The sequence below is a fragment of the Urtica dioica genome, chromosome 3 (genome assembly GCF_054948205.1).
Source record: "Urtica dioica subsp. dioica isolate 48M chromosome 3, U.dioica_male_clone48M_v1_H2, whole genome shotgun sequence".
NCBI classification, from domain to species: domain Eukaryota; kingdom Viridiplantae; phylum Streptophyta; class Magnoliopsida; order Rosales; family Urticaceae; genus Urtica; species Urtica dioica.
The window spans coordinates 35,772,506-35,798,495 of NC_142758.1; the positions used below are offsets into that span (position 1 = coordinate 35,772,506).

The window sequence follows — 25,990 nt, forward strand, 5'->3', positions numbered from 1 at the left end:
CCTTAGTATTCTCATTTGAGAAAGTCAAAGTTCGGACTCACTATGTGATTCCGAACAAGGCCTATTGGTGAAGTACTAAGTTGTGAGTCTGTCATGAGTAACTTTGTGAAGTTCTCATAGATATGGAATTCATGTACAAGATTGCTGAAATGCAATGTATGTCACCTCATGCTTTGTTCCTTGGAGTGTGAATAAATGAACTGGCCAGTGTCCAAATTGAGTCCTGACTCTTTTGGATGAAACAATGTGACTTGTTAGCTCCTCGTCAATACATTGTTTCTAACTTATTCACAAGCGACAAAGGAGTTGAGGAAATAACAGCTAGAAGGGTAAAATGGTAATTTAGTAAATCCCGACTAGCTGATGACATTCATGAAGGGTAAACATAGATAATATTCAGTGGATCCGCTCATTATAATTAGGTCGAATTCTTGAGTAGAAAAAAAATTCATTTGAACCGAGAGATTTTCAGTGTCAGCTCTTTAGTGGAGTCAGTTGGCATTAAGCTAAACTTGGAAAAGGTTTGTGAACTTTTGAGTCCAAGTGTTTAGCTCAAGCTTTGTTCATTTGGGTCCATGAGGTCACTGTCACGAATCACATCGATAGGAATAGTTAAACTGGAAGCTAAGTCAAAACAAGAACGAAAATTGTCAAAAGGGTATTTTTGTCTTTTAAGACATAGGATGAAATGAATGTCAATAAATTTTTTGACAAGTTCATTTGATGACTTAATGTCACTCGGCTATAACTTGATTATTGGGCCTTGTGGATTAATTTCATTTCATAAGAATTTTATTGAAAATTCTAAATGGGCCTTTTCTTATGTTGTCATGAACAAGTGAAGAAAATTCTAGAAGCCTTTCTAGAAGATTTGGGCGCCTACTACCCAAGAGGAAAGAGAGTTTATTTTGTGCATAAATGTATTTAGATACTTGTCAAAAGAAAAAGAGGAAACAAATTTCCTATGCATGGGATAAGGGAATTTCGACCATAAGGGTCAAGAGAGAAGCAAATAAAAGAGGAAACAAATCCAAGGACTTGCTTGGCAAGTCTTGGCCGTGTGCCTCATAGAAGAAAAGGGGAAATTAGCTCATTAATATGTGATATTCTATAGAAGAGGAAACTACCTTATTGAAGGTAAGACCTCTCCTATAAATAGGAGCCTCATTCCACACTTTTCATTAATCCAAGTTTAAGAGATTTGAGAGACTCCCTCTCTAGAACTTGTGGCCGAAAATCCTCTCTCTCTCTCTCTCTAATTTATTTTCGATTTTTCTTGCTTTGGCACCTAGGTCCTCACTCGACCTAGTGTTTAGCTCTGCGACTTCGAGACTCGTTCTTAAGTCGTAGTGTTTAAAAGTGCCCACTCAGTGATTCCTTCTTTTCGAGTGATTTAGTGATAGAAACTTTCGTGGTTGCTCGAGGTGCCGAGGAAAGAAAGAGAGACGTGCTACGAGGGGAGACGAGCGTTGCAAACTTTCCACAAGCTTCTTCAAAGTTCAAGCTTCAAGAAAGGTTAGTAAACTTCTAGCTCATATTGGTTTTTAATTACATGTACTTGCACTTGTCTAGGTTAGTAAAAACTGTTTTACTTGTAAGAGAAAATTTTTAAAATTCCGCCGCTTACCGAAGCGTTAATTATTTTCTCAAACCCTAGATCGATTCCAACAAAACCATGCAATGGTGCAACCTGTTTTGGCACCAAATGGATGTACACCTTGATAGGGAGACTTGTTATCTTTAGATATAAAGTCTGGTGTATAATCTAAAAGGTATGCGAAGTGTTAATTTGTTCTAAAGCAAATTTATTTACTGTGAACAAATTGACTTGATCTTAAATGGTAAGTCAAAGATCACTTGCAAAAATGCTTGAACTAGAATAATATGAAAATGGGACATATGTCAGATCGACATAAATGATAGAGTATAGATAAAGTGGGAATCCATATGATGGGAATCTCAATCCTGGGTCAAAGTCTAAACCGTCTATAATGATGGCAAATAAATTGGCTGAAGGAAACTTATCTTCTCTGGTCAAAGTGGGAGATTGTTAGGAATATTGCCCACTTGAAGATAATGAATAAATGATTGCTAAATTCGATAATAGGATTACTTTATTAGCATTATATGATTAGTGGGTTGAGTTCTAAACAATTAGAATCAATAACAACTATCTTCCATAGCCTCCGTATCTAACTGAGTCACGTGCTGGGCACCTGAGTTCGGGCGGTGAGCTAAAACATGGTCGATGACTGATATACACCTGGAAAGCTATATCTAAAGTCATATATGTGGAACACATAGGTGAAGTCTGATCACTATGTGGGAGCATTCTACACTTGTGGTAAGTGTACGACTTGGACAGGTCTTGGTGTAGATGTGTCGTTTAAGGACCGTTACGACACACTAACCGAGGTCATTATGATGGTCACAGTGAGACTTGATCTTAATCCTTAAGTGATCATGGACACTGGGTTATGTTACTGGGCTCTTTGACTCATTCGCTAAAAGGCTATTCATGCTAATCACAGCTTATGTCTTGGGAGTTTTCTCAGAGCATGATTCGAGTGGGAAGTGATTTACAGATACGGAATCCAGCCTTCCTGAAAGAAGGTTAATGTTCACTCACCTAAGGGTTGATTCCAGAACCGATAGATTGCTAGCACTTTCGAAGTAAGTAACGTTCGAAAGAATCTTTCGCTGGGGAAGCAACAATGCTTAGGGCTGATATGTATCAAGAGAAGTATAACGGATAAATTGACTTCTCTTGACACGGGTTGAACCTGGAGGATCTTGATCACGAACTGACTATATCAGTGGACACTCGTCACGATGAGTAAATATAATTCTAGTATAAAGGAGAGTTCAATCTTGGCTTACAAGGTGGAGTATTTGACCAAGATTAGACGAATCGATGGACAAAAGAGAAAGGACTATTTCGTCTTTGTCATCGGATTTGTTAAGCTCCTATTACTAGGTCCATAGTCCCCGATTCGGCTCTGATAAAGGCGGATAAGAACTTTCTTATAATAATGTTTATCATTATTAATCTCACTTGCTGTAATTGTGATTGACAGCATTAATTCTGGAAAACGGGTATTCGCAGAATTAAATAAATATTTATGGTAGAATTGTTTATTTATTGTTTGATCAAGTAAATAAACAATTATTAATTATTTGTTTATTGTTGGACCAAGTAAATAAATAATTAATTGGGTTTTAAGCAATTGGGCCTTGCACAAAATATGAAAGTCGGATTTAGGGTTTTGGCACTAGGGTTTGCGCAAATCCCCTTGGCCGTGTGCCTAAAAACCGATTTTTATAATATTGGTATTTACCAATATTTTCTCTTTAGTTGTTTAAATAAAGGAGAGAGAATAATAAAAGATATTTTCCTATATTTTCTCCTTATTTAAAGGAGAGTATTTAGGAGAATATTTAGGAGAAAATTTAGGAGAATAATACATTCTCCTTTATTATCTCACTAAATAAATTATTCTCTATTTAAATATCCCATAGATATTGATCTGATGGATGAGAGAAAAAATAGGATTCACTTGTTGAGATCCAAGGGCCTAGATTAAATCCTTTAGTGTGAACACAATAAAAGGAAATAAAATATTCTGGAAGATTCCATGAATATCTCCTTTTACTACTATAAATAGGGGTTCATGAGAAGGCAAAAATAAGCAATTATTTGAAGCAATTTTTGGTGAAAATTTTGTGCTCTCTAGCCTACCTTGGCCGAGCACTTCACTTCTCTTCCCCTCGGAAAATTTGTTTCCATTCTTAGTAAAATAAGAGCGAGATCTCGAAACACCTAGTTTCGTGATCTAGTGAGATAAAGACTGTGCCCACTCATCTTTCTTATTCGCCTCGGAGATTACGTTTCGGAAGACTAAGGTGTCATCCTCGAGTCCTTCATCAAGACGTTCAAGACGAAGACGGATTGTAAAAGCTTTCAGTTCGTGAGCCAAAAACTGTAAGTATTCGTTTTCGCTCTATATCGGTTGCTTGACTTATATGCTCTCGTGAATTAAATTAATTAAACATAACTAGATCTTGTTAATTATAACCATAATTTAATTAGCTAATGATCAGCGTAATTAATTATTTTTCCGCATTAATATGGTTATATGGTGGAATCATCTCAAAAGAGGCGCGTCGGAGCGATCGTTCATGTCCGATGCGCGCTCGATCCACCAACAGTTCACAGCTGTCAGGTTTTGTTCGGAGACTCGCGAAGTCTCGGTTTAGTGTTAGAAAGTCGAGAAATTTCCCGAGTCTCGACTCTAGTCGCGAACCGTTTTTTTTTTAGTTTATATGCCGTGATGTATAAGTACTATTATGTTTTTACGGTTCACTAATTATTATATTGTTCAAGTAGTCTCGTTTGAGTTATCCTACGTTATTATTATTATGTTTTATAGTCAAGCTCGTTTAATATAAGTAGTTAAGAAAAATAAATTAGTATGTTATCGTTACTAAACTCGTTGATGATTCAATCAAATTAGTTAGTATACTTATCTTCATTATGTATTAAAAATCGAGTTCGACTATAAGCTCGACTCTTTTAATTTGGAAAAAGAATATCAACGAGAAATGTTTTATTTACGTTCTCAAATACTTATAACTTGTCAATAAAGAGACAAGTCATAAAATATTTTCTAAAACACATTTGAGAAGTATCGTTTTGAGTTATTTTCATATAACTTACGTATGCTATAGATTGTTAGTAAGAGTTTCTTTATACGTTCTTTTATTTTAGTTTCGACCTTCGGGAACCTATTCTAAGCCGTGGGCTTTGCCCGGTCAAGAGAATAGGTGGTCGAATAGTGTGGGACGTTTCTTAGCTTAGATCAGAGAAGTTATGTCAGGGCCTTATTTTTTAGGCGTCAATTCTTTTCTGTATCTCTGTTTTGCCTCCGTGAATTCTCTGTTTTTCGTGTTTGTAACGCTCTGAGTAGCGTGACTAGGAGAACGTTTTGAATACGTTCCGTATGACCTTTCTTTTAGTAGAAGTGTGTACGTTAGTAGATCAATGGACGAGATACTGAGTATGCTCGATGTTCGATCTTTCTCTTCCATAGATAAGTCCAGATTGCTATAAGGATTAGCAGCGAGTAGGAAGGAGCTCACGAGGACTGGGTTGTACGTGAAGTTAAGAAGAACCCTTTTATCTAGAAGAGAAGATCTCAGGATTCTAAAGAATCATATCTGGGTAAGTGGATTGTAGGCACCTACAATATCAAGAAATATTATATATATCCTTATATATACATATATTGTACGTGCATCTTTTATGTGCTTTCTAGTAAGCAAGAGTAAGATAAGCCAAATGACAAATCACTATCAAGATTAAGGGCCTTAAGCCACTAACGAATTGAGAAACAGAATTAGTCCGGCTAACAAAAATGGCTAGAGGATCTAGGAACCCGAGCCTTTGTTATGTGTGTAGTTAGTTTTCCTTCCAAGAGATCCAGTCCTAGTAAACTGGGTTATAAGAGACTCTAGTTAAAACTCGTATTCAAAAGCGAGGATATTATGATAGGATCCCTGGGAGTCACATCCTGAGATCTTATAAGTCACGAGTTAATAAGCGAAAAGAATATATGTTAAGATCGAGATTAAACCCGAATGAAGCAGTCTCTAATGTTAAGTTAATTAAAGAGAAAACATAGAATGATACCGCCTCCGACATATACCCCTTGTTAGCAGGTACCTATTATGCTTCGTGCTGGTACCACATGGGGATTAGGCAGGAGACTGTGCACCCTCCTGTCTGGCGCCAATAAGACATGTGTCGTGCGGATATCATTAAGGGATCCCGAGCAGGAAATGTATTGTATGATGGGAATTGCCGGGACCTAAGCTGGCATATTCTCAAGTAAGAGGTGTTACCGGGACCTAAGCGCTGGTAATTCCATAAATTATGATTAAAGCAAGTATGTTATGATGTGAATCACCGGGACCTAAGCTGGTGAATTCTTAAGTAAGGGGGATCTCTAGGGACCTAAGCTGAGTGATTCCTAAGCATATGAATCTATCGGGACCTAAGCCGATTGGTTCTTAAGTAAGATGAATCTGTCGAGACCTAAGCCGATTGATTCTCAAGTAAGGTGGATTTATCGGGACCTAAGCCGATACTTCCGCAAGTTATGAAAAGATATGATCTCATGTTATGTATTGTTTATGTGTTATATGCATTGTGCATTAGATATGTAGATATCCGCTTACTGAGTCTTTCGACTCACAGTTATTATCTTGATATTGTAGATAAAGGAAAGGCCAAAGAAGACTGAGCAGAGCATCAGCGAAACCGGTAAGTAAGTAGGCGTGTGTATGTACGGCTGCCGACCTGTGGCTAAGTCAAGGGCGAATGAGTCTGTTTTGTTTTAAAAAAAAGACGAGTCTTTTTGTTTGTAAAGTTTTAAATAGTATGTTGTAGGAAAAACGAAAAATTCGCCCATAGTTTTGAGACGTTTACGTAAATATTTTAAAAGTTTTTCTAGAAAATGTTTTCCGGAAGCGCTTCCACCAAAGTTTTTATGATTTTTATTTATGTTAAGTAAGATACGAAGATACTCTGCCGCGGCTCGCGGGTCATGACAAACTCACAATATCTAGATCGTTCGCGAGTTGCGGGATCTTTTTTCATTGGAGCCGGGGGTGGGAACTTGTCACGTGCCAAGGCCAGGATCCGTTCCGGCGTCGTGTTCAACGGTGTGAACGACGAATACCCTTTGAAGTTTTCCGCAAGTCGCGGCTTCTGGGGTGCAGGGGGCTGGTTATTGGCAACCTGATTTCCCTTATTTCACCTTTTACGAGGTTCGCCTTGCTCGTGGCTAGGTTCTTCTCGACGACGAGAGCTTTGATTGCTGCTCTTGCGGCCGTCGAGGTAATCTTCGACTCCCATGAAGGTCTTAGCCCGAGTCATCAACTCGGCCATGGTAGAAGGGACACGGCCGACGACTGACTTGAGGAAGTCACTTGTGCGCAAGCCTTCAATGATAGCGGCAATTGCGTCACCGTCGTCAAAGCGGTCGACCTTGTTTGACTCTTCAGTGAATCGGGCGAGGTATCGCCTAAGAGACTCGCCACTCTCTTGCCTGATTGACCACATGTACATATTGGTCTTCTTTTGGAGCATAGATGTGGCAAACCGTGCTAGGAACATGTCCTTCAGGTCTTTGAACGAGTGGATGCTTCCTGGCCTTAAGTTCTTGAACCACTCGAAACCAGGTCCGGCGAGGGTAAGACTAAAAGCTTGGCACATGGCGCAAGGAAAGACATCCTGCATCGTCATCCAGGTTTCATAGTGCTGGATGTGGTAAGCAGGATCTGCTTTTCCATCATAGGGAGCGAGTTTCGGGAGTTTGAAATTCCCCGTACAAATCTCAGCCAATATCTAAGCCGTGAAAGGCGAGGAATTCTCCTCTACGACTCCATAGGTGCTTGTGCCTATTCCGTATTCCTGGAGATTTCGTACCTCATTTCGAAGATTGTAGATCATAGTGACCACATCGAGACTGGTCGTTGGAAAAACTCCCTGTTCGGGAGGAGTCACCTGTCGCCTTTGCTTAGACCCTTGACCCGTGCGGCGGTTCCCGTTAGTCGGGACCACCAGCGGGATGTTGGGTCTAGAGCTCAGTCACTCTCTCAGATCATTGCCAAGTCTGATGCGTTGAGCAGTGAGATGGTCCCTAAGATCAGGGCTTGTCGTACGGAGGCGCAGGCTTCGTCTGGGACGGCGCGCTCTCTGCGTGCCCTGACTTTCCGCAACATTCTCCCTTTGACCAAGTCGGTCAAGGGCTGAACGTCGAGAGTTCCCCTCTTGAGAAGCTGCAGGTGCGTCACCTGTCCGGGGTAAGGGGTTCGAAGGACCGGCTTCAAACATGGGGGGGAGTCCCCCGTCCTTCGTGAGAGAAGTCTCGATATCCTCCGAATCGCCAGTACCCTCGTAATCAGGGTCGCGGTCGCGACTTTCCTCGTTGAGGTTCTCAGGATCCCCGTTGGGGATCACCGTGTCATGCGTAGGTCGCTTTGCAGCCAGTCGGCTGTGGTACCTCGCGTTCTTTGCCTTCAGTTGGTGGATATTCTCCTCCAACTCCATGATGCGGTCGTCCCTGCTATCTGGAGATGAAGATGGTGAGCGGATCGAGCTCTCTTCATGGAGCGACTCTTCGTCACCATGCGCTTGGGAGCGCAAGAAATACTTTTTGGTTCCAGTGACATTATCGGGGTTGTTAACGCCCTCAAAACGTACGGGTGGCTGACTACTCATCTTTTCTCAAGTCCGAGAAAGTCGAGTTTTCAGAAAGAAAAGAAGAAGATGAATGGAAGGGATTTCGGGCTGAACAGGTCGGGAAGTCCCCTCCTTCTAGCGCCGAAATGTTGGTCTTCGGACCGGGCCCTTTGTTCTACCGGGCCCGTCGGACCGTCTTGGGCTTTCGCATTTCGCGCTTTCTGCCCGTAACACGTAAGTATCTATTCGACATGTGAGATTTGATTCGAGGAGCGTGACTCGAGGCTCGACTTGAGGAGCGATGCTCAACTTGAGGAGACCAACCCGAGCCTCGACTTGAAAAGAATACCTCATGGTTCCGTCGAGGAGCGAAACTCGACTTCGAGGAGATCGTCTCGACTCAAGGAGTAAAGCTCGACTTGAGGAGAGCGTCTCGACTCGAGGAGCAAAGCTCGACTCGAAGGATCGAGAGTCTCGGCGCGGTGGTTTACCGGCGACTTATGAGGGAAGGCTTGCCACTTCAGAACCTCAGGCCTGACCATCGGCTCCTTGAGCGGCGCGTCTTCTCGGCGTTCTGGGTTTTCCGAAAACGACTGACAACGAACATATTAAGCAGCATTATTTCCATTCAGTTTTCCATCGGCATGTCAGTTTTTCATCGAAAACGGCATTTCAAAACAATAAATCGGTTTTCTTTTTTCACATTTTCTCCGTTTTGTTTTCCATCGGTTTATCGATTTTCCATAAATTAGGAGACTCGAAATGGTATTGAAAATGGCAATTCGAACCTTTATATATATACATATATATATATATATATATATATATGATCCAATATTAGATGTTCTGTATAAATTTATACGTATATATACATTCGATCAATGTATATACATTTATATAATATATGTGTATAGATATTTATCTAGTTCACATAAGAAAAAGAAAAAAAAAAAAAAAAAAACCCTTAGTAGTGTAGCTTTTAAAAAGATGTATGTTCGTTGCACACTTACACTCAGGACGGAGTTAGAGTAAGTCCAGTAAGTAGTAGACTATTTACTCTTTTTGCCTATTTTAAAAATAAATTACATTTGTATATCTTGAAAATTTACACTTTTGATTCTTTTCTAAAAAAATTACATTTTTTACTCTGAAAATTTATAAATTAGCTCTCTCTTTTTTTCTTTCAAATTAGCTCCCTTGGTGAGCTGCATTTACTCCCAGTCTGCGCTTGCACTGATAGATTTTAACAGCCGATATCAAATCGTGAGGATAAATTTTAATTATAAGTAAGGGTATATTAGTAATTTAATACGTAAACAAAAAGACTTAAAAAAAAAAAAAAAAAAAAAAAAAAAACTACGATTATTTGCTTTCAACCCTATCTTATATTTTCAAAAAGCACTTATTAGATTTTAGAAAAATCTGTTTTAGATTTTAACAGCCTACATCAAATCGTGAGGATAAATTTTAATTATAAGTAAGGGTATATTAGTAATTTAATACGTAAACAAAAAGACTTTTTTTTAAAAAAAAACTACGATTATTTGCTTTCGACTCTATCTTATATTTTCAAAAAGCACTTATTAGATTTTAGAAAAATCTGTTTTACGATACGGTAAAAAAAAAGTTACGAATTATGAAAAAAGCTAAAAGCAGGTTACCAAACACAGCCATAGATTTTCTTTAGTTAGTCCCATCATTTCCCCCCTTCTTAGTCGGTGCTTGAAACGATGCAAGCTTAATCTCGATTAGTTAATCACGGGCTCGAATATTAAAAAAAGTTAACGGTCTAATAAATGCTATTTAAATCAATGTTGCATAACGGTTGGAACAGTATATTGGTTCTCTTATATATATATATATATATATATATATATATATATATATATATATATATATATATATATATGTGTGTGTGTGTATATATATATATCATTTACACGCTACAAATGCTTAAAATTAAGCTCCACAAAATTAAAAGGAAGAAAAAAAAAACTTTAAAATGGCTCTTCCAGTTAATGTTTTGATGATGAACTCTAAATACATGGAAAGGAATCATTATTTTGGTTCTCAGCGACGTAGATCTCCAAAGCTGACGATAATGAGCTATAATGCTGTTAGTCAGAATCGTCGCAGCAAGTGAGTATTAAGCTTTCTATATTTATACATCACACTACTTAATTGATTATAAGTATATGAGATTTTAGAAACGAGCTGGTAGAGTTTAGCCTGTTATAAATTTCAATATCATTAATCTGTCGTTGTAATAGATTTTTTTTTAGTAGATATGACGTTAAAGGACCCATAAATGTTATATATTAAAAAAATGAGTATGTAAGCATACAAACTAAACCACATTAGATATTAATTACGCAGTTTCACTTATCTAAAAAATTATTTTTTAAAAACAAAACTCAATGTAACTCGCGAATTAAGTTTGTTGTCGATTTGTTAATAGCTATTATTTCGTTTTTATCTATATGTCCGAGACTGATAATTGATGAACCATTCGTGATTACCTAATTAAAAATATTATTTTGTGGAATTCTTCATGCATTTGTGAGTGTCGTTAGAAAGAATAGAAATCCGAGAAGGAAAAGTATGTGATCGTCATAAATAATTTTGACGCATGAGAATTTAATGGATTTAATGTTTTTTTTTTTTTGTTTTTTTGTTGATGAAGTAATAATCTTGAAATACAAAGGAAATTACAAAGTTTATCATAGCCACCGACAATATCTGAAATTCCTATAGTTAATTTAGCCTTTTGAAATAATCAAAGCATCTCATTCTCATAAATAGGTAGCTGAAAAAACAAGTCATCTCATTTTTATATGTTTTCAATTTCCAATTTGAATGATAATGTAATAAAGTTTTGAAAAGATGAGTTCGATTTCAAATTGAGAATATAAAAATATATTGTTTATTATTATTAGAGGAACTGCGATATAAATATATAATATTTTGAGGTTTATACACTTATACAAGCATGATCAATTAAAATCTGGCATCAACGTATACTTAGACTACATTACCACTAATGATTGCATAAATGTAAAGTTCAATGCCGACGAAAAAAGTGATTTATAAATCTATGAAACTTTATTAGATAATTATACTACCATTCAATCTAAATAAAAATATGGGCACTGTAGCAAAATAGTCAAAATGAAACTATGAAATTTGTTTTTAGCCTATGTTTCACAATTTTTATGAAAATAGCCAACAGACTTATGTGTCAATAATTAAGGTCTGATTTACCCTTATTTATTAACAAATTCGTCACTTTCTCTCTCCTACTTTTTTCCTACACTTTTTTTTACATAAAACTTCAAAAAAACATATCTATCTCATATGAACTCGAAATTGAGTGATTCCAAATCCTACGGATTCGTGACGCCGAGATCTTCAAAAATAGATCCATTGTGTTTGATGAAAAATCATGTTTAATACCATAGATGTAGAAAAATCATGTTACTACCTTAAATATGGAAATAACTGGAAATATTTGAAATTATCAAAAAAATAAATGGAAACGTAACTATGATGCATTAAACATAATTTTTCATCAAACACAATGGGTCTATTTTTGAAGATCTCGACGCCACGAATTTGTAGGATCTGAAATCACTCAATTTCGAGTTCGTATGAGAAAGATACGAATTTTTGAAGTTTTGACGCAAAAAAAATTATTTGAAAAAAAATAGGAGAGAGAAAGTGACGAATTTGTTAATAAATAAGGGCAAATCAGACCTTAATTATTGCCACATAAGCCATTTGGCTATATCCCTAAAAATTGTCAAACATAGGCTAGATCCAAAATCACATGTTTAAAGGGGCTTAGTTACTTACAAATCTCTAAAAATATAGTAAATAAACTTAAAGCAAGACTATAGTGCGCATGTGTTTTAATACAACATTGTAACATTTTTTTTACAAAAATTTGTTGCATCTAGCCATTTACTTAGCTTCATTTAAGATTCTATCCAAAATTTAATTTTATTAAAAAAAAGTTGACAAGTTCTGCAATAAATTAATTATCTAAACAGTGAATTAATTTAAACAGTAAACATATTCTCTTCATAACATGGACAGACGTCATTAACTTTTTTTATTAAGGGGAAGCTATCCGCCATATGCTCATTTAAATACTCTAAGTTGAAATTATAATAAGGATAAATTACATAAATGCCCCCTGAATTTTTGACCATTTAACAACGTGGTCCCTACCTTTATTTTTCTTACAGCGTCGCCCTTGAACTTTGACAATCTTACAAACTTAGTCCTTCCGTCAGATTTTGGGAGTATATTCCGTCTATTTTAACTTGTGTAATAACTTAAATATTTAAAATTACCTATATATCCTTTATTTAATTATTTTATATTTAAAGTTAATAAATTAAAATTAAAAAATTTCATTTTTCATTTTGTTTGTTGTCTTTTTTTAATACTTTTTTTTATACATTTTCATTATACTTTTTTTTCACGATAATAGAAAATTAATAATAAATAATAATTCATTTTTACAATTCATTTTTATTAAAAATTGATATTTTACATAATTATTTTATTTTTATTTATTTTTTTATATAATAAATAATAATTTTTAATAATATTAAATCATTATAAAATCAATATTTTTTGTTATTTTACAATTTTGTCCCTGTTTAAATAGTCACATGTCAATCACATGGGAAAAAATGGATGAATTGTTGAGAAAAATAGACGGAAGGACTAAGTTTGTAAGATTGTCAAAGTTCAAGGGCGACGCTGTAAGAAAAATAAAAGTAGGGACCACGTTGTTAAATGGTCAAAAGTTCAGGGGTCATTTATGTAATTTATCCTTATAATAATTTAGAACATAGTTTAAATTGAGACAAGACGAATGCATCATATTTTGAGAGATTTGGCATGAGTATTGTATTTTTAATAGGAAAAATTGTACAAAATAGCCATTTGAAACTTATTGATTAGCAAAATAGCCAAAGTTTCAACTTTTCAGCAAAGTAGCCAAATTTAGATTTTCAACATATTTTTGACAACCTAGATTAAAATTTTTGACGATTATTATAAGAAATTTATCACTTTCAAAAAAATTAATCTTATGGTCAAAAAAATTAATCTTGAAACCAGATTGCTGCACATTTTGGCTATTTTACTCAATTAAGACAAACCTTGGATATTTTGCAAATTCATAACTTTAAATTAGTTATTTAGCTACATCACCCTTTTTAATATTTGAATATTTAAGCTATCATTTTAATTGAGAATAGCTATTTGACTATTTCATACCATTTTTTCTTATGTATATTTCGAATAATAAGGGTTCCTTACTAATTAATAACTAAATAATATTTAAAAAATAATTATAAACCTTAAAAAAGTGTATTAAATTAAAAGTACCCATCATCAAATAAACATATGCGGTAGTTAAACAAATAACAAAAAGTATTATTGAATTAACAATAAAATCCCTAAAATAGCGTATACGCAATCCAAATTCGTATACGTTCGTAATTTGAAGTTCAAATTCTTAAAATTTTGGAATATCTCAACAACAACAACTGAAAAAACAAGCCGATATACAATGAAGATAATTAAATAAGGAAAATACATAGTCAAGTAGCTTATAACTATATAATTAGTTTAAATTAAATAGATAAAATATCCTTAAGAAAAAGATAAGAATAGCAAATAGTTATGGCTATTTTGTGTAATATTTGAAACGTTGAGTATTATAAATTCAGAACTTGATGCGTAATAATATTATGTGTGATTTGTCATATAATAATAATGGCTGCGTACATATGCGAGTGAACAAAACAGAAAACAGAGTATCATTAGTAGAAAGACTTCTTGTCTGAATATGTCGCCGGAGAAAGTGGAAATCTTCAAGTCTTTGGAGGTTTGGGCTAAACAAAGCATGTTGCCCCTTCTTAAGCTCGTGGACGACACCTGGCAGCCTCAAGATTTTCTTCCGGATTCCGCATCAGAAGGGTTTTACGACAAAATTCGAGAAGTAAGAGCAAGAGCCGAAGCCATTCCAGATGACTATTTCGTGGTTTTGGTGGGAGACATGATAAACGAAGAGGTGCTTCCCATGTTCACTTCTCGGTTGAATGGGACCCACCCATTTCACGATGAAACCGGCTTCGACGACAACCCCTGGGCTGTTTGGGCTAGAGGTTGGAGCGCTGAGGAAAGGAGGCATTCAGACCTTCTTAAGAACTACCTTTACCTTTCCGGGCGTGTGGATATCAGGCGGATAGAGACTACCATTCATAATGTTCTATCCTCGGGAATGGTATGCTAAACGTATTTATTGCATTGAATGCATAGCCTATATTACTTCTTGTGTTTCTTCCTCATTTTCTGAACTTACTTTATTCTATATATCGTCATGGACGACGCTGACCAACATGTTAAGAAAACTCTAGGACCATTACTCTATTAAAATCTCTCTTTCAAATCATTACAGATCTGTAATAGTGAATCGCCAAGCAAGATACTGGAAGGAATTACTTATTGTCCAACTTAAGCGGCCACGAGACTATATTGTTATATTGAGCATCCATGAATTCAACAAATAAAGATTAGTGATAGACGACTTCTCAATTGAACCATCTATAAATCCTAACTTGTTACAAAGTGGAAAGGATAAATTTGTGAGAGAACAAAAGAGGGGGTAGATTATCATAATACTTTATGGAAGAGATAATGAAATCCGGAATATATAAATTAGAGTACTTAGTATGGAAAGAAATGTCAGGTAAGAAAGATCTGAGAGGGGCTATAACTCCCCTAGACCTATAGTAATTTTGGGAAAGGAAAAAAATTATAATGCAACTAACTCACTTAAATTTAGATATTTGCTAAATACTTAGTTTTTTTTTTTTTTTTTGAAATTTCACGGATTTTCCATTAAAATTGGGTAACAAAACCCAGCAATACAGGAGAATAACACCTTAATACATGGAACACCTCGAACCTAAGTCAAAGTGAAACTAACACTAAGTTCCGATAATCGTACGATTTGTGCATGCTTCCGACAATAGGAAGATCGACGAGCACAATAAGAATCGAACACACATAAAGCTCTTTAAAAAAAACCAATGGTTGTTGATGGAAAGACCCACTCAACTTCGGTATCTTAAATAAATAATCATTATAATTATAGTGATGTGTCATGTTTAGACGTTTTTAGCATTCTATTTATGTCATTGGAGTCTCATGATTTATTTAAAATTTTTAACGATTATTTACAATTATTATCGTCTTTTTGGCTTTGTTAATAAAATCTCGTTACTATTTACTTAAATTTATCAAAAGTTGGTTATTTGGAAAAACTTTAAATTTCATATATGACTGCAGAGAGTGCTTAAAGAAATAATAATATAGTTAATAACACAATTAACAATAGATAAAATTGATAAGGGGGAGCACATTCTCAGGACCTAGGGACCGGCAAGAATCCATACCTATGGGCCATCTACACCACGTTTCAAGAAAGAGCGGCAGCCATCTCTCACGGCAACACCGCCAAGCTCGCTCTCCGACACGGAGACGCAAACCTTGCGAAGATCTGCGGGACCATCGCCTCAGACGAGAAGCGCCACGAGACCGCTTACTCCAGACTTGCCGCGAAACTGTTCGAGATCGACCCCAACGGCGCCGTGGCCGCTTTCGCTCACATGATGCGCCACAATGTGTCCATGCCGGCCCATAACATGTACGATGGGCTCGACCGCGGCCTTTTCCAAAACTACGCAGCCGTCGCATCGCGTATCAGGGTCTACACTGCAATAGACTACAGGCTCATCGTCGAGCACTTGTTGCTTCTCTGGAATGTCGACCGTCTTACTGAGCTTTCCGAGGAAGGTCGTGAGGCCCAAGATTATCTTTGCCAACTGCCACGTAGGATTCAGAGGGTTGAGGATAGAGCCCGATCCAAGGCTCATAATCAACCAACCACCGCTGTTTCATTCAGCTGGATTTTTGGTAGACAAGCCTAGCTAGCTACTATTGCAACACACTGTCGAACCCAAGTGGTGAAATATAGTGTTTCTGTATTGACAATCTATTGTAATAATATGGTTTGATGAACTTTATTCTAAATATTCTCTTTGTGATTTACGTATATTTTAAATTTCATTAAAATATTATTGTTCTTACTCTGAGTTGGTTGTTTTTATTTTGGAAAAACTGTTGTTGAAAACTACGAGACATTTGCTTTACACGTCAGTAGAGTGACGTAGATTTTTGCAGACAGTTTTTTTTGTCTAATTTGCTTTCGCTGATTGTTCAATGAGCGATCGTCATGTCCATCGAGAAACCCTAACCAAGGACACTACGCAGGAATGTCATATATAAGGGATTTTTTCCCTCTTTGGTAGGGTAATACGTCTAGGTCCTAGTTGTGATTTATACATTGTAGTTGACAACCATTGTTAGAGCTTTGTCACATAGTTGTTTTTGGGTATTCGGAATATTGTAAAACACGTATTGTTATAAACGTTGTTGAAATACTAGGAGATTGTGAGTGAAAAATGAGGGGAGCTTAAACACAGGGGGAGCCTGAGTTATAAATCTGTAGGGTAGTTTGAAGTCCATGAAACCAGGATGGTGATCATCCACAACTCTCTTGTGCTCTTGCAAGAACATCGGCACATATGGTATTTATGGAGAATATTAGGGCTAACAAACATGCCTGAAATTCCCAAAATACCATCACGGTATGTGTAGCGACTCGAAGTTTTAAGATTATCTTGTAAATTAAGTTAATCAAAGGATGAGAAAATTATGTAAATTAATTTTCTAAGAAGTATTTCCAGTATTTTTGGATTTGAAATATATTAAGGTAAGGAGAAATCTCGGAATAAAATAAAGGATTTATCGAGTTCGTTTCGTATAATAAATTATTTTCCGAGGAGATATTCCGGAATTTAATTTATGAAAATAAATTCTCAAGGACGAGAATTAATTCCGAGAAACCTTAAATATATTTTAATTAATTGAGAACGAACGAGAAAATTCTCGGTTCGAAACATATAATTATAATCCGTTTGGTTATGGATTTAATTAAATAATTATATGAAAGGACGTGGTTGTAACAATTTTTAAGGGACCCATTTGAAAGAAAACAAGAAAAAGAGGTTGGTTTGTAATTAAAAGGATAAGTTTGAGCATGCCACGTCATTAGTGTGTGGAATCTTCTTCAAGTGATTGGTGTCACTCGGCCAAAGAAACCAGAGAAAGGTAAAACGCAAGAAAGGAAAAGAAGAGAAAAGAAAAGAGAAGAAGAAGAAGGAGAGAACCGAGAGGGAGGGAAAGAGAGATCGAGCGAGAGAGAGGAGAAGAGAGCGAGAGAGCGCGACTGAGAATGAGAGAGAAGGAGAGGACGCGCTCGGCCACCAGCTCCAGAACCCGAGCTCCAGCGCACGCCCCGGCCGAGAGAAATCCACCGCCGCGAGCTCACACCAGCCGCCGCCCGAGAAAGACACGCCGGGAAAGAGCAGGAGCTCCTTGTAGACGTTAGATTTCACAGCAACAAGGTGGGAAGAATACTTACCCGAATTGATTTGAGATCTAGGGTTCATACGTGAATTTGGGGATTTTGATTTCGAAGTGAGATTCTATGAAATTGAGTTGTTATCATTGATGTTTAGACTCGGTTTGAGATGCTCATCACTTGAAATTGTAGATTCAAGCACGTCCCTTGATTTTTTCTTTGAATTGTGGACGAGAATTAGGTTTTTAGGGTTTTGAATCTGAAAATTTGGGGGATTTTGATTTGGACATGCTTGGGTGATTCTTGGATTGATGGTATGCTTGAGATTATTTGTAAGATTGATTAATTTCGGAGTTTTGGATATTTGGTGTTGAAATTCTTGTTTTTGGCCGTGTGAAAAAGTTTTGGCCGAGAGTTGTATAGTGGCCGTGTGGAATTGTTGGCTTTGACCATGTGTTTTTTTTTATATGAAAAGTTTGAGTATGGATAAGTGATGACTTGAGATAAGTTATTGACGGTTTTGAACTTGGAAAAGAAAAGGTTTATACTTGTTTCGCTAGAACTATTTTCAGATTTCATTATGGAAATGAAATTAGACTCGTTCCAGGAATGCGAGTTTTGGACTTTATAGTTAGAAATGTCTTTGGGTTATACGATTATTAAATCGTACGTTTGAGTTTGAGTATTATGGATTACTCATAAGATTCTGATTCAGGATCGGTTTGATTTACCGTGATAGGACTCAAGATTGAAAGTCATTTAGAGGGTTCACGGAATAAGTGAACGTCTGGATTCTCGGTATTAGTGAACGTTCAGGTTCACAGGACGAGCGAACGTCTCGTGGAAGAGCGATATTGACGCTTACTCTCGAGGTAGGTTATTATAACCCTTCTCTCCTGATTTTATGGTTTGGCCTCAAGTATATATTATTTTCGAAATGAAAATGGTTGTGAACGTGCCACGAAACCTAGACCGTTCTTAGAAAATGTGGCGGAACTTCATCTCAGGATATCTGATCATGAAGTTGAGAATATTTTCAGTATTATACATATATCCCTTATTTGAAAAATATAAATATAATATTTTTCTTTATTGGCCTGGGATAGCCGGATCCTTATATATACGAAGCGGAGAATGCATGCGTATATATAAAAGGGTGTGGAGAGTGCACCATTCTGATCAGAGGACTGCCACGGGTTATGTGGGCAGGCGGTGACAGGCCACCAGCATAAAAATCGCATTTTGCATTTGCATATTTCATCATTCAATGCATGTTTACTTTTCTGCAAGCTAGACTCGTACGTGGTTGGAGATCAACACGTGACGGGGGTTATACTTGTACGTGTATGGAGATCTACACGGGACAAGGATAGTACTATTATATGAAAGTATTATTGTTTTTCGAAAATGATATATGAGAATTATTATTCTTGAAAATATATTTTTTTAAAAATCGAGCCAAATATTATAACACCTACTGGGCCTCAAGCTCAACCCTACGTTTCTTTGTTTTTCTTAAATTATCTGTATAACCAGGAAAGTGAAAAGAAATGTTAGGACGACTTCGAGATTAAGTGTGGTCGAGAGTTTGAAGGTTTTTCGCTGGATAGATTATCAAGTATCGAAGGTTGATTTTATTTTTCGTTTTCTTTCTTTTATCTTTGGACTTGTAAAGTAATCAACTGAGTATGCACCGTGGGTTAGTTTTGTAAAGTTTATTACTGCTTAATTATATTCTAATCACACCCCACCTTTCCCGGGGCGTGACAGTATGATACACCGGGTTCTTTGCCAAATGAATGGCACTCTGGCTATAGCACACTCCCATCGTGGTCTTGATCTAGCTCGCACATAAATGTCTGCAGACATATCCGTTGGTGAACAACCGAGTGGTATCAGACATGAAAAATTGCTCTGATACCACTTGTTGGAAACGAACAAGTGGTATCAAACAGGAACAATCGCTCTGTTATCACTTGTTGGTGACGAACAATTGGTATCAGACACGAACAATCGCTCTGATACCACTTGTGGGTGAAACACGTAGGATATCAGACATGAAAAATCACTCTAATATCACTTGTTGGAGAGAATACAAGGGTGGTATCAAACACGAACAATCGCTCTAATACCAGTTATTGTAATTACGGAGATGGTATCAGACACGAACAGTTGCTTCGATACCACTTGTAAGGAAACGAGGGGAGTATCGGACACGAACATTCGCTCTGACACAACTCGTCGGGATTATGTGATCACCTTGATAACCATATAAGTTGCGGAATACATTAATTACGCTAACAAGAGCTAAATAAAAGGATGGTTATCTAACAAGATCTAGATTTACTTTATTAATTAAATAATGAAAACAATTAAACATGTCAAGCAACCAATAAGATCAAAGAACAAGGTTCATACAAACTTACGGATTGGGCTCACGAAAAAAAATCTTCTAGCTTTCACAATACATTTTCAGACGCCTTGATCTCGTTCTTCAAGCTTTAAAATTCTCGTACTTGAACACCTTGTTCTCCTTTTTCAAGCTTTTAAATCCTCGTACTCCTCTTGATGACACCGTAGTCTTCAGAAACGTAATCTCCGGACGAATAAAGAAATACGATGTGAGACCACACTCTTTAATCTCACACGATCAAGAAACAAATATTGTTTCAAGATCTCACTCTTATTTTCTAAGAACAGAATAGAGCAATTCCAAAGGGTAGAGAGAGAGAGAGAGAGAGAGAGAGAGAGAGAGAGAATTCGGCAACACTAGAGGAGTTGGACGAAATTTGCTATTCAGAAAGCATGACTTTTCTCTTCTCATGAACCCCCTATTTATAGTAGTGGAAATTATATATTCTTGGTAGTTTCCAAAATATATTATTTCCTTTTATTATGTTCACACTAGTGAATCAAAGCTTGGTCGTTGAATCTCATCTCATGAATCATACTTTCTCTCTTAGCCATCAGATAAATATCTATGAGATTTTATTTCCTATTTAAATAGAGAATATTTATTAATTAGATAATAAAGGAAATATCTTATTTCCTTTTAAATATTATTCTCTCATGAGAGAGAGTAAAGGAAAATATTTTATTTCCTTTTAAATATTATTCTAATTAATATTCATGAGATAGAATAAAGGACAATATCTTATTTCCTTTAAAATATTATTCTCTCATAATATTAATGAGAGAGAATAAATTTTATTTCATTTTAAATATTATTCTCTTCTCATATTCATGAAAGAGAATAAAAAAACAATATCTTATTTCCTTTTAAATATTTTTCTCTCTCCTTTATTTAAACAACTAAAGAGAAAATATTGAAAAGTACCAATAATATAGTGCACGAATTTCTACCTCACGGCCAAGAGGATTTGCGCATATCCTTGTGCCAAATCCTAAAAATTCGATTCCCCCTTTGGTGCAAAGCCCAATTGCTTAAAACTCAATTAATTATTTATTTACTTGATCCAACAATAAACAAATAAGTAATTGATTAATTATTACTTGATCAAACAATAAATAATTAATACTACGATAAATAATTATTTAATTATGCAAATACACATATTTCAGAATTGGTGTTGTCAATCACAATTACAGCTAGTGAGATTATAATAATGAAACACATTATTATTAGAGGTTCTTTATTGTGAAACCCCGATTTTTCTTTTTAGCCATTTCAGAAATTAAATTTTTGTGATGTGAAATTTCTATTTTATATAAGTGTGTGTGTATATATATATATATATATATATATATATATATATATATATATTATAAGTTCTTTTTTAGTTAAGTAAAATACTTAGGGAAGACAGCTTCCTTTCTTAAAGATAAATGTACAGTATATATTTTGGTTTATGGAGGTATCATGTGCATGTGCGTGTATTGATATGTATGATATATTAGTTGAGTAAATTTCTCATTAACGTTTTATATATATATATATATATATATATATATATATATATATATATATATTGGTGGGTTGCTATTCATATTTGGTTAGTCAAATATATGCATATATATATATATATATATATATATATATTTTACACGTAAAAAGTTACTATACAGGAAAATAAAGTGCAATTAATGGTTATATACATGATAGGAAAGAAATAGGTTTTTTTTTTCTTTTCAAATATGTATTTGGGCATGTGTACGCTAATGAAATATTGCACGTGTATATATATATATATATACATATATATATATATAGTTGACTTTTAGGATTAATGCTGTCAAGGTTGATAATAAGTTCTTGCCTTCTTTTTGAACGTGAGCTTTTGATTTTGATTAATTCCGTTATACAAAATTGAAAATAGAGATTTTTTTAAGTACATTAATTAAACATAATGTATATTGACATCATATCTTTTTGTCGTTCCTTTCTTTTGCTTAGCTCCAGCCTTTTTCCTTTGTCTTTCTTACGCTATCAAAAGATCCTTTTTCAAACACTATCCCAGAGAAAAAAAAAATAAGAGTAAGAACGAACGAACGAGAGAGAGAACAAATATATCAAAATTATTAGGTGGTTTTCTTTCCTCAATTTGTTTTGTTCCTAGCAAATTGTTGGAATTTATTCTCTGACCAAATAAGAGGTATTTTTTTTATGTAACTTTTCTTTTCTTTCGCAATTTTTTTTTGTTAGTATGTTTTGTTTGCAAATGAGCAATTTTAGTCTGAATATTATATAACTACTTAAGATGTTTTCAATACAGTTGCAATATATCATAATTTTTACATGGACGGTTTTTATTTCAAAAATCTTTTACGCTCACGGCACAAAAAATTTATTTCTATTTCAAACAGCGTAGTTTTTTGTATTTAATTAAAATACCTACGAAACATATTTTTATATGAAATTTTTATACAAAATATTTTGGTACGTCGTTGGTATACGATAAAATTTATATGAATTTTGAATGTGTATTTATGTATAAAAGAAATATTTTCAAACCGGTGTGCAGATTGTTTCAGTTTTCTCTAATATCCTTTTATCATTTTATACTTTGATTTTTGTTTTCGTCAACTTAAACTCCGATTTTGGTCTTATCACTGCAGACTAATATGTTCAAATTTATATTTTCTAGTCTCTGGAGTTTTTTCATAATTTTTCTCTGAAACTATTTTTTTTCCCGAAACCCGAGGACGAAGGGTATTTTCGTCTTTTGACGTCCCTATTCCTTCTCCGATTATTTTTTTAGAATCTTTGTTATGTCTAGAAGTGTTTTATAAGAACCTAATTTCTATCCGTTCGAATAGGTCTCGAGCCCAATAGCTTTTCCAATCGTTCGAGAGTCTAAGAACTTTTCCCCGACTCAATACGGTGAGAATAATCTCACTACAATACGGATTAGTTTAAAATTAATTACGATGAGTGTGTGATCTGAATTGGTCAATATGTGTTATGTGATTGATTGTGTGATATTTCTTATATGCGTGTATGTGTTATTGAGTGAATTGTGATTACTATATTGTTGTCAATGGTGCCCACAAGAAGTGTTGTAGTCTTTACTTTGTACATTTGATGTAATAAAGTCTCATGAAGACTCTTGCTTGTAATTGCTTATTCATTAATAAAAATTTGAAACGTTCATTCATTCTTTCTTGTCTGTTTGAAGCTTTATGATAAAACATTAGTCTTTAGTCCATAAGCAAATTTAACAACTTACGAAGAGACAAATGTAGATTTGCATGAACAAACTCTTCATAGTTTGCTTAAAAAGATATATTCGCAATCTAAGGGTCAAAGGACTATTGACCTCAGTACGATTGTTAGGAGAATCTATGATGTCTGGTTATGGGGCATTGAGAGTTGGAGACTCTATAGTTCTTCTATGTATCTTCTGAAGGTACTGAATTGACCAGTGCACTTCTAGAGACAAAATAAGAACAAACCATTTAACCTCTTATGTCTCGAAGTCACTATGTATGAATTGCATCGTGCTTACCTTAATCCTAAAATGAGACATGCCATTTCACAACTTACGTATTCTCATTTGAGAAAGTCAGAGTTCGGACTCACTATGTGATTCCGAACAGGGCCTATTGGTGAAGTACTAAGTTGTGAGAATTGTTGGAATTGATCTAGGGTTTAAGAAAAAGTTTAACGCTTCCAAAAAGTTTTTTATTATTATTGTAGGGGACGCTCCCTTGATTTTGAGTAAGCGGCGGAATTTTAAAAATTTTCTTTTAACTAGTAAAACGTTTTTACTAACCTAGACAAAGAGCAAGCACATGTAAATATAAACTATTATGAGTATAAAAGATTACTAACCTTTTTAGAAGCTTGAACGTTGAGAAGCTTTTGGAAAGTTACAACGTTCGTCTCCCCTTTGCAGCACGTCTCTCTTCTTTCCTCGGCAACACGAGCAACCACGATAGTTTCTATCACTAAATCACTCGAGAGAAAAGGAATTAGTGAGTGGGCACTTTTAAACACGACGACTCGAGAACAAGTCTCAGAGTCGAAGAGCTAAAACCACTAGGTCAGATGAGGACCTAGGTGCCAAAACAAAAACGAAAAATAACTAGAGAGAGAGAGGAGAAATCGGCCACAAGGTCTAGAGAGAGAGTCTCTCAATCTCTAACTTATGTGGAATGAATGAAATGAGAGGAATGAGGTGAGGTATTTATAGGAGGAGGATTACCTTCAAAAGGTAGTTTCCTCATACCCCTTGCATGTCCAAATGAGCTTCTAGAAGCCTTTGGATTTGTTTCCTCATTTGCTTTCTCTCTTAGTTGGCCGAAATTGCACTTTCCTTCTAGAGGAAATTTGTTTCCTCTTTTTTCTTTTGGCAAGTATCTTCATACATTAATGCACAAAATAAACTCTCTTTCCCACTATGGCATGAACGAAATTCAGCCTTATTTTCCTTGGGTTGGACGAAATTTGAGCTTCTAGAAGGAGCTTCTAGATGTTTCTTCATTTGTTCATGACAACATAAGAAAATCCCATTAAGAATTTTCAAGTAAAATTCTATGAAATGAAATTAATCCTCAAGGCCCAAATTTTTTAAGTTGCCCGTGTGATTTAAATTTCATTTGTCATCATATGACAATGTCAAAAAAATTTATTGACATTCATTTCATCCTATGTCTAAAAAGACAAAAATACCCTTTTGACAATTTTCACAAAACTTATCTCGTTCTTGTTTTGACTTAGCTTCTAGTTTAACTATTCCTACTCGATATGATTTGTGACAGTGACCTCATGGATCAAAATGAACAAAGCTTGAGCTAAACCCTTGGACTCAAAAGTTCACAAACCTTTTCCAAGTTTAGCTAAATGTCAATTGACTAAACTAAAGAGTTCACACTGAAAATCTCTCGGTTCAAATGAATTTATTTTCTACTCAAGAATTCAACCAAATTATGATGAGCGAATCCACTGAATATTATCTATGTTTACCCTTCATGAATATCATCAGCAAGTCGGGATTTACGAAATTACCATTTTACCCTTCTAGCTGTTATTTCCTCAACTACTTTGTCGCTTGTGAATAAGTTAGAAACAATATATTGACGAGGAGCTAACAAGTCACATTGTTTCATCCAAAAGAGTCGGGGCTCAATTTGGACACTGGTCAGTTCATTTATTCACACTCCAAGGAACAAAGCATGAGGTGATATACATTGCATTTCAGCAATCTTGTACATGAATTCCATATCTATGAGAACTTCACAAAGTTACTCATGACATCTTCATAACTTAGTACTTCACCAATAGGTCCTGTTCAGAATCACATAGTGAGTCCGAACTCTGACTTTCTCAAATGAGAATACGTAAGCTATGAAATGACATGTCTCATTTCAGGATTAAGGTAAGCATGATGCAATTCATACGTAGTGACTTCGAGACATAAGAGGTTAAATGGTTTGTTCTTAACTTGTCTTCTAGAAGTGCACTGGTCAATTCAGTACCTTCGGAAGATACCTAGAAGAACTATAGAGTCTCCAACTCTCAATGCCCCATAACCAGACATCATAGATTCTCCTAACAATCGTACTGAGGTCAATAGTCCTTTGACCCTTAGATTGCGAATATCATTTTAAGCAAGCTACGAAGAGTTTGTTCATACAAATCTACATTTGTCTCTTCGTAAGTTGTTAAGTTTGTTTATGGACTAAAGACTAATGTTTTATCATAAAGCTTCAAACAGACAAGAAAGAATGAATGAACGTTTCAACTTTTTATTAATGAATAAGCAATTACAAGCAAG

The 25,990-nt window shown here is 35.3% G+C and overlaps 1 protein-coding gene across 2 annotated transcripts; it reads left to right on the forward strand.

Moving 5' to 3' along the window:
- The first annotated feature begins 10,164 nt into the window (after positions 1 to 10,164).
- Positions 10,165 to 16,317, forward strand: LOC149402654 (acyl-[acyl-carrier-protein] desaturase, chloroplastic-like). 2 transcript variants are annotated; one of them, XM_089609050.1, is made up of 3 exons: positions 10,165 to 10,384; positions 14,060 to 14,549; positions 15,697 to 16,317. In XM_089609050.1, exons 1-3 carry the CDS (start codon positions 10,248 to 10,250, stop codon positions 16,255 to 16,257), a joined length of 1,188 nt encoding a protein of 395 aa, XP_089465176.1. In that variant the 5' UTR covers positions 10,165 to 10,247; the 3' UTR covers positions 16,258 to 16,317. The 2 variants fall into 2 exon arrangements, with proteins under 2 accessions (XP_089465176.1, XP_089465177.1); XM_089609051.1 differs by having other exon boundaries at positions 14,072 to 14,549.
- Positions 16,318 to 25,990: the final 9,673 nt, after the last annotated feature.

Coding starts and splice junctions, on each gene's coding strand:
- LOC149402654 (XM_089609050.1), top strand. CDS start 10,248: ATGGCTCTTCCAGTTAATGTTTTGATGATGAACTCTAAATACATGGAA. Junction 10,385..14,059: donor AGTCAGAATCGTCGCAGCAA/GTGAGTATTAAG, acceptor TACATATGCGAG/TGAACAAAACAGAAAACAGA. Junction 14,550..15,696: donor ATGTTCTATCCTCGGGAATG/GTATGCTAAACG, acceptor GCACATTCTCAG/GACCTAGGGACCGGCAAGAA.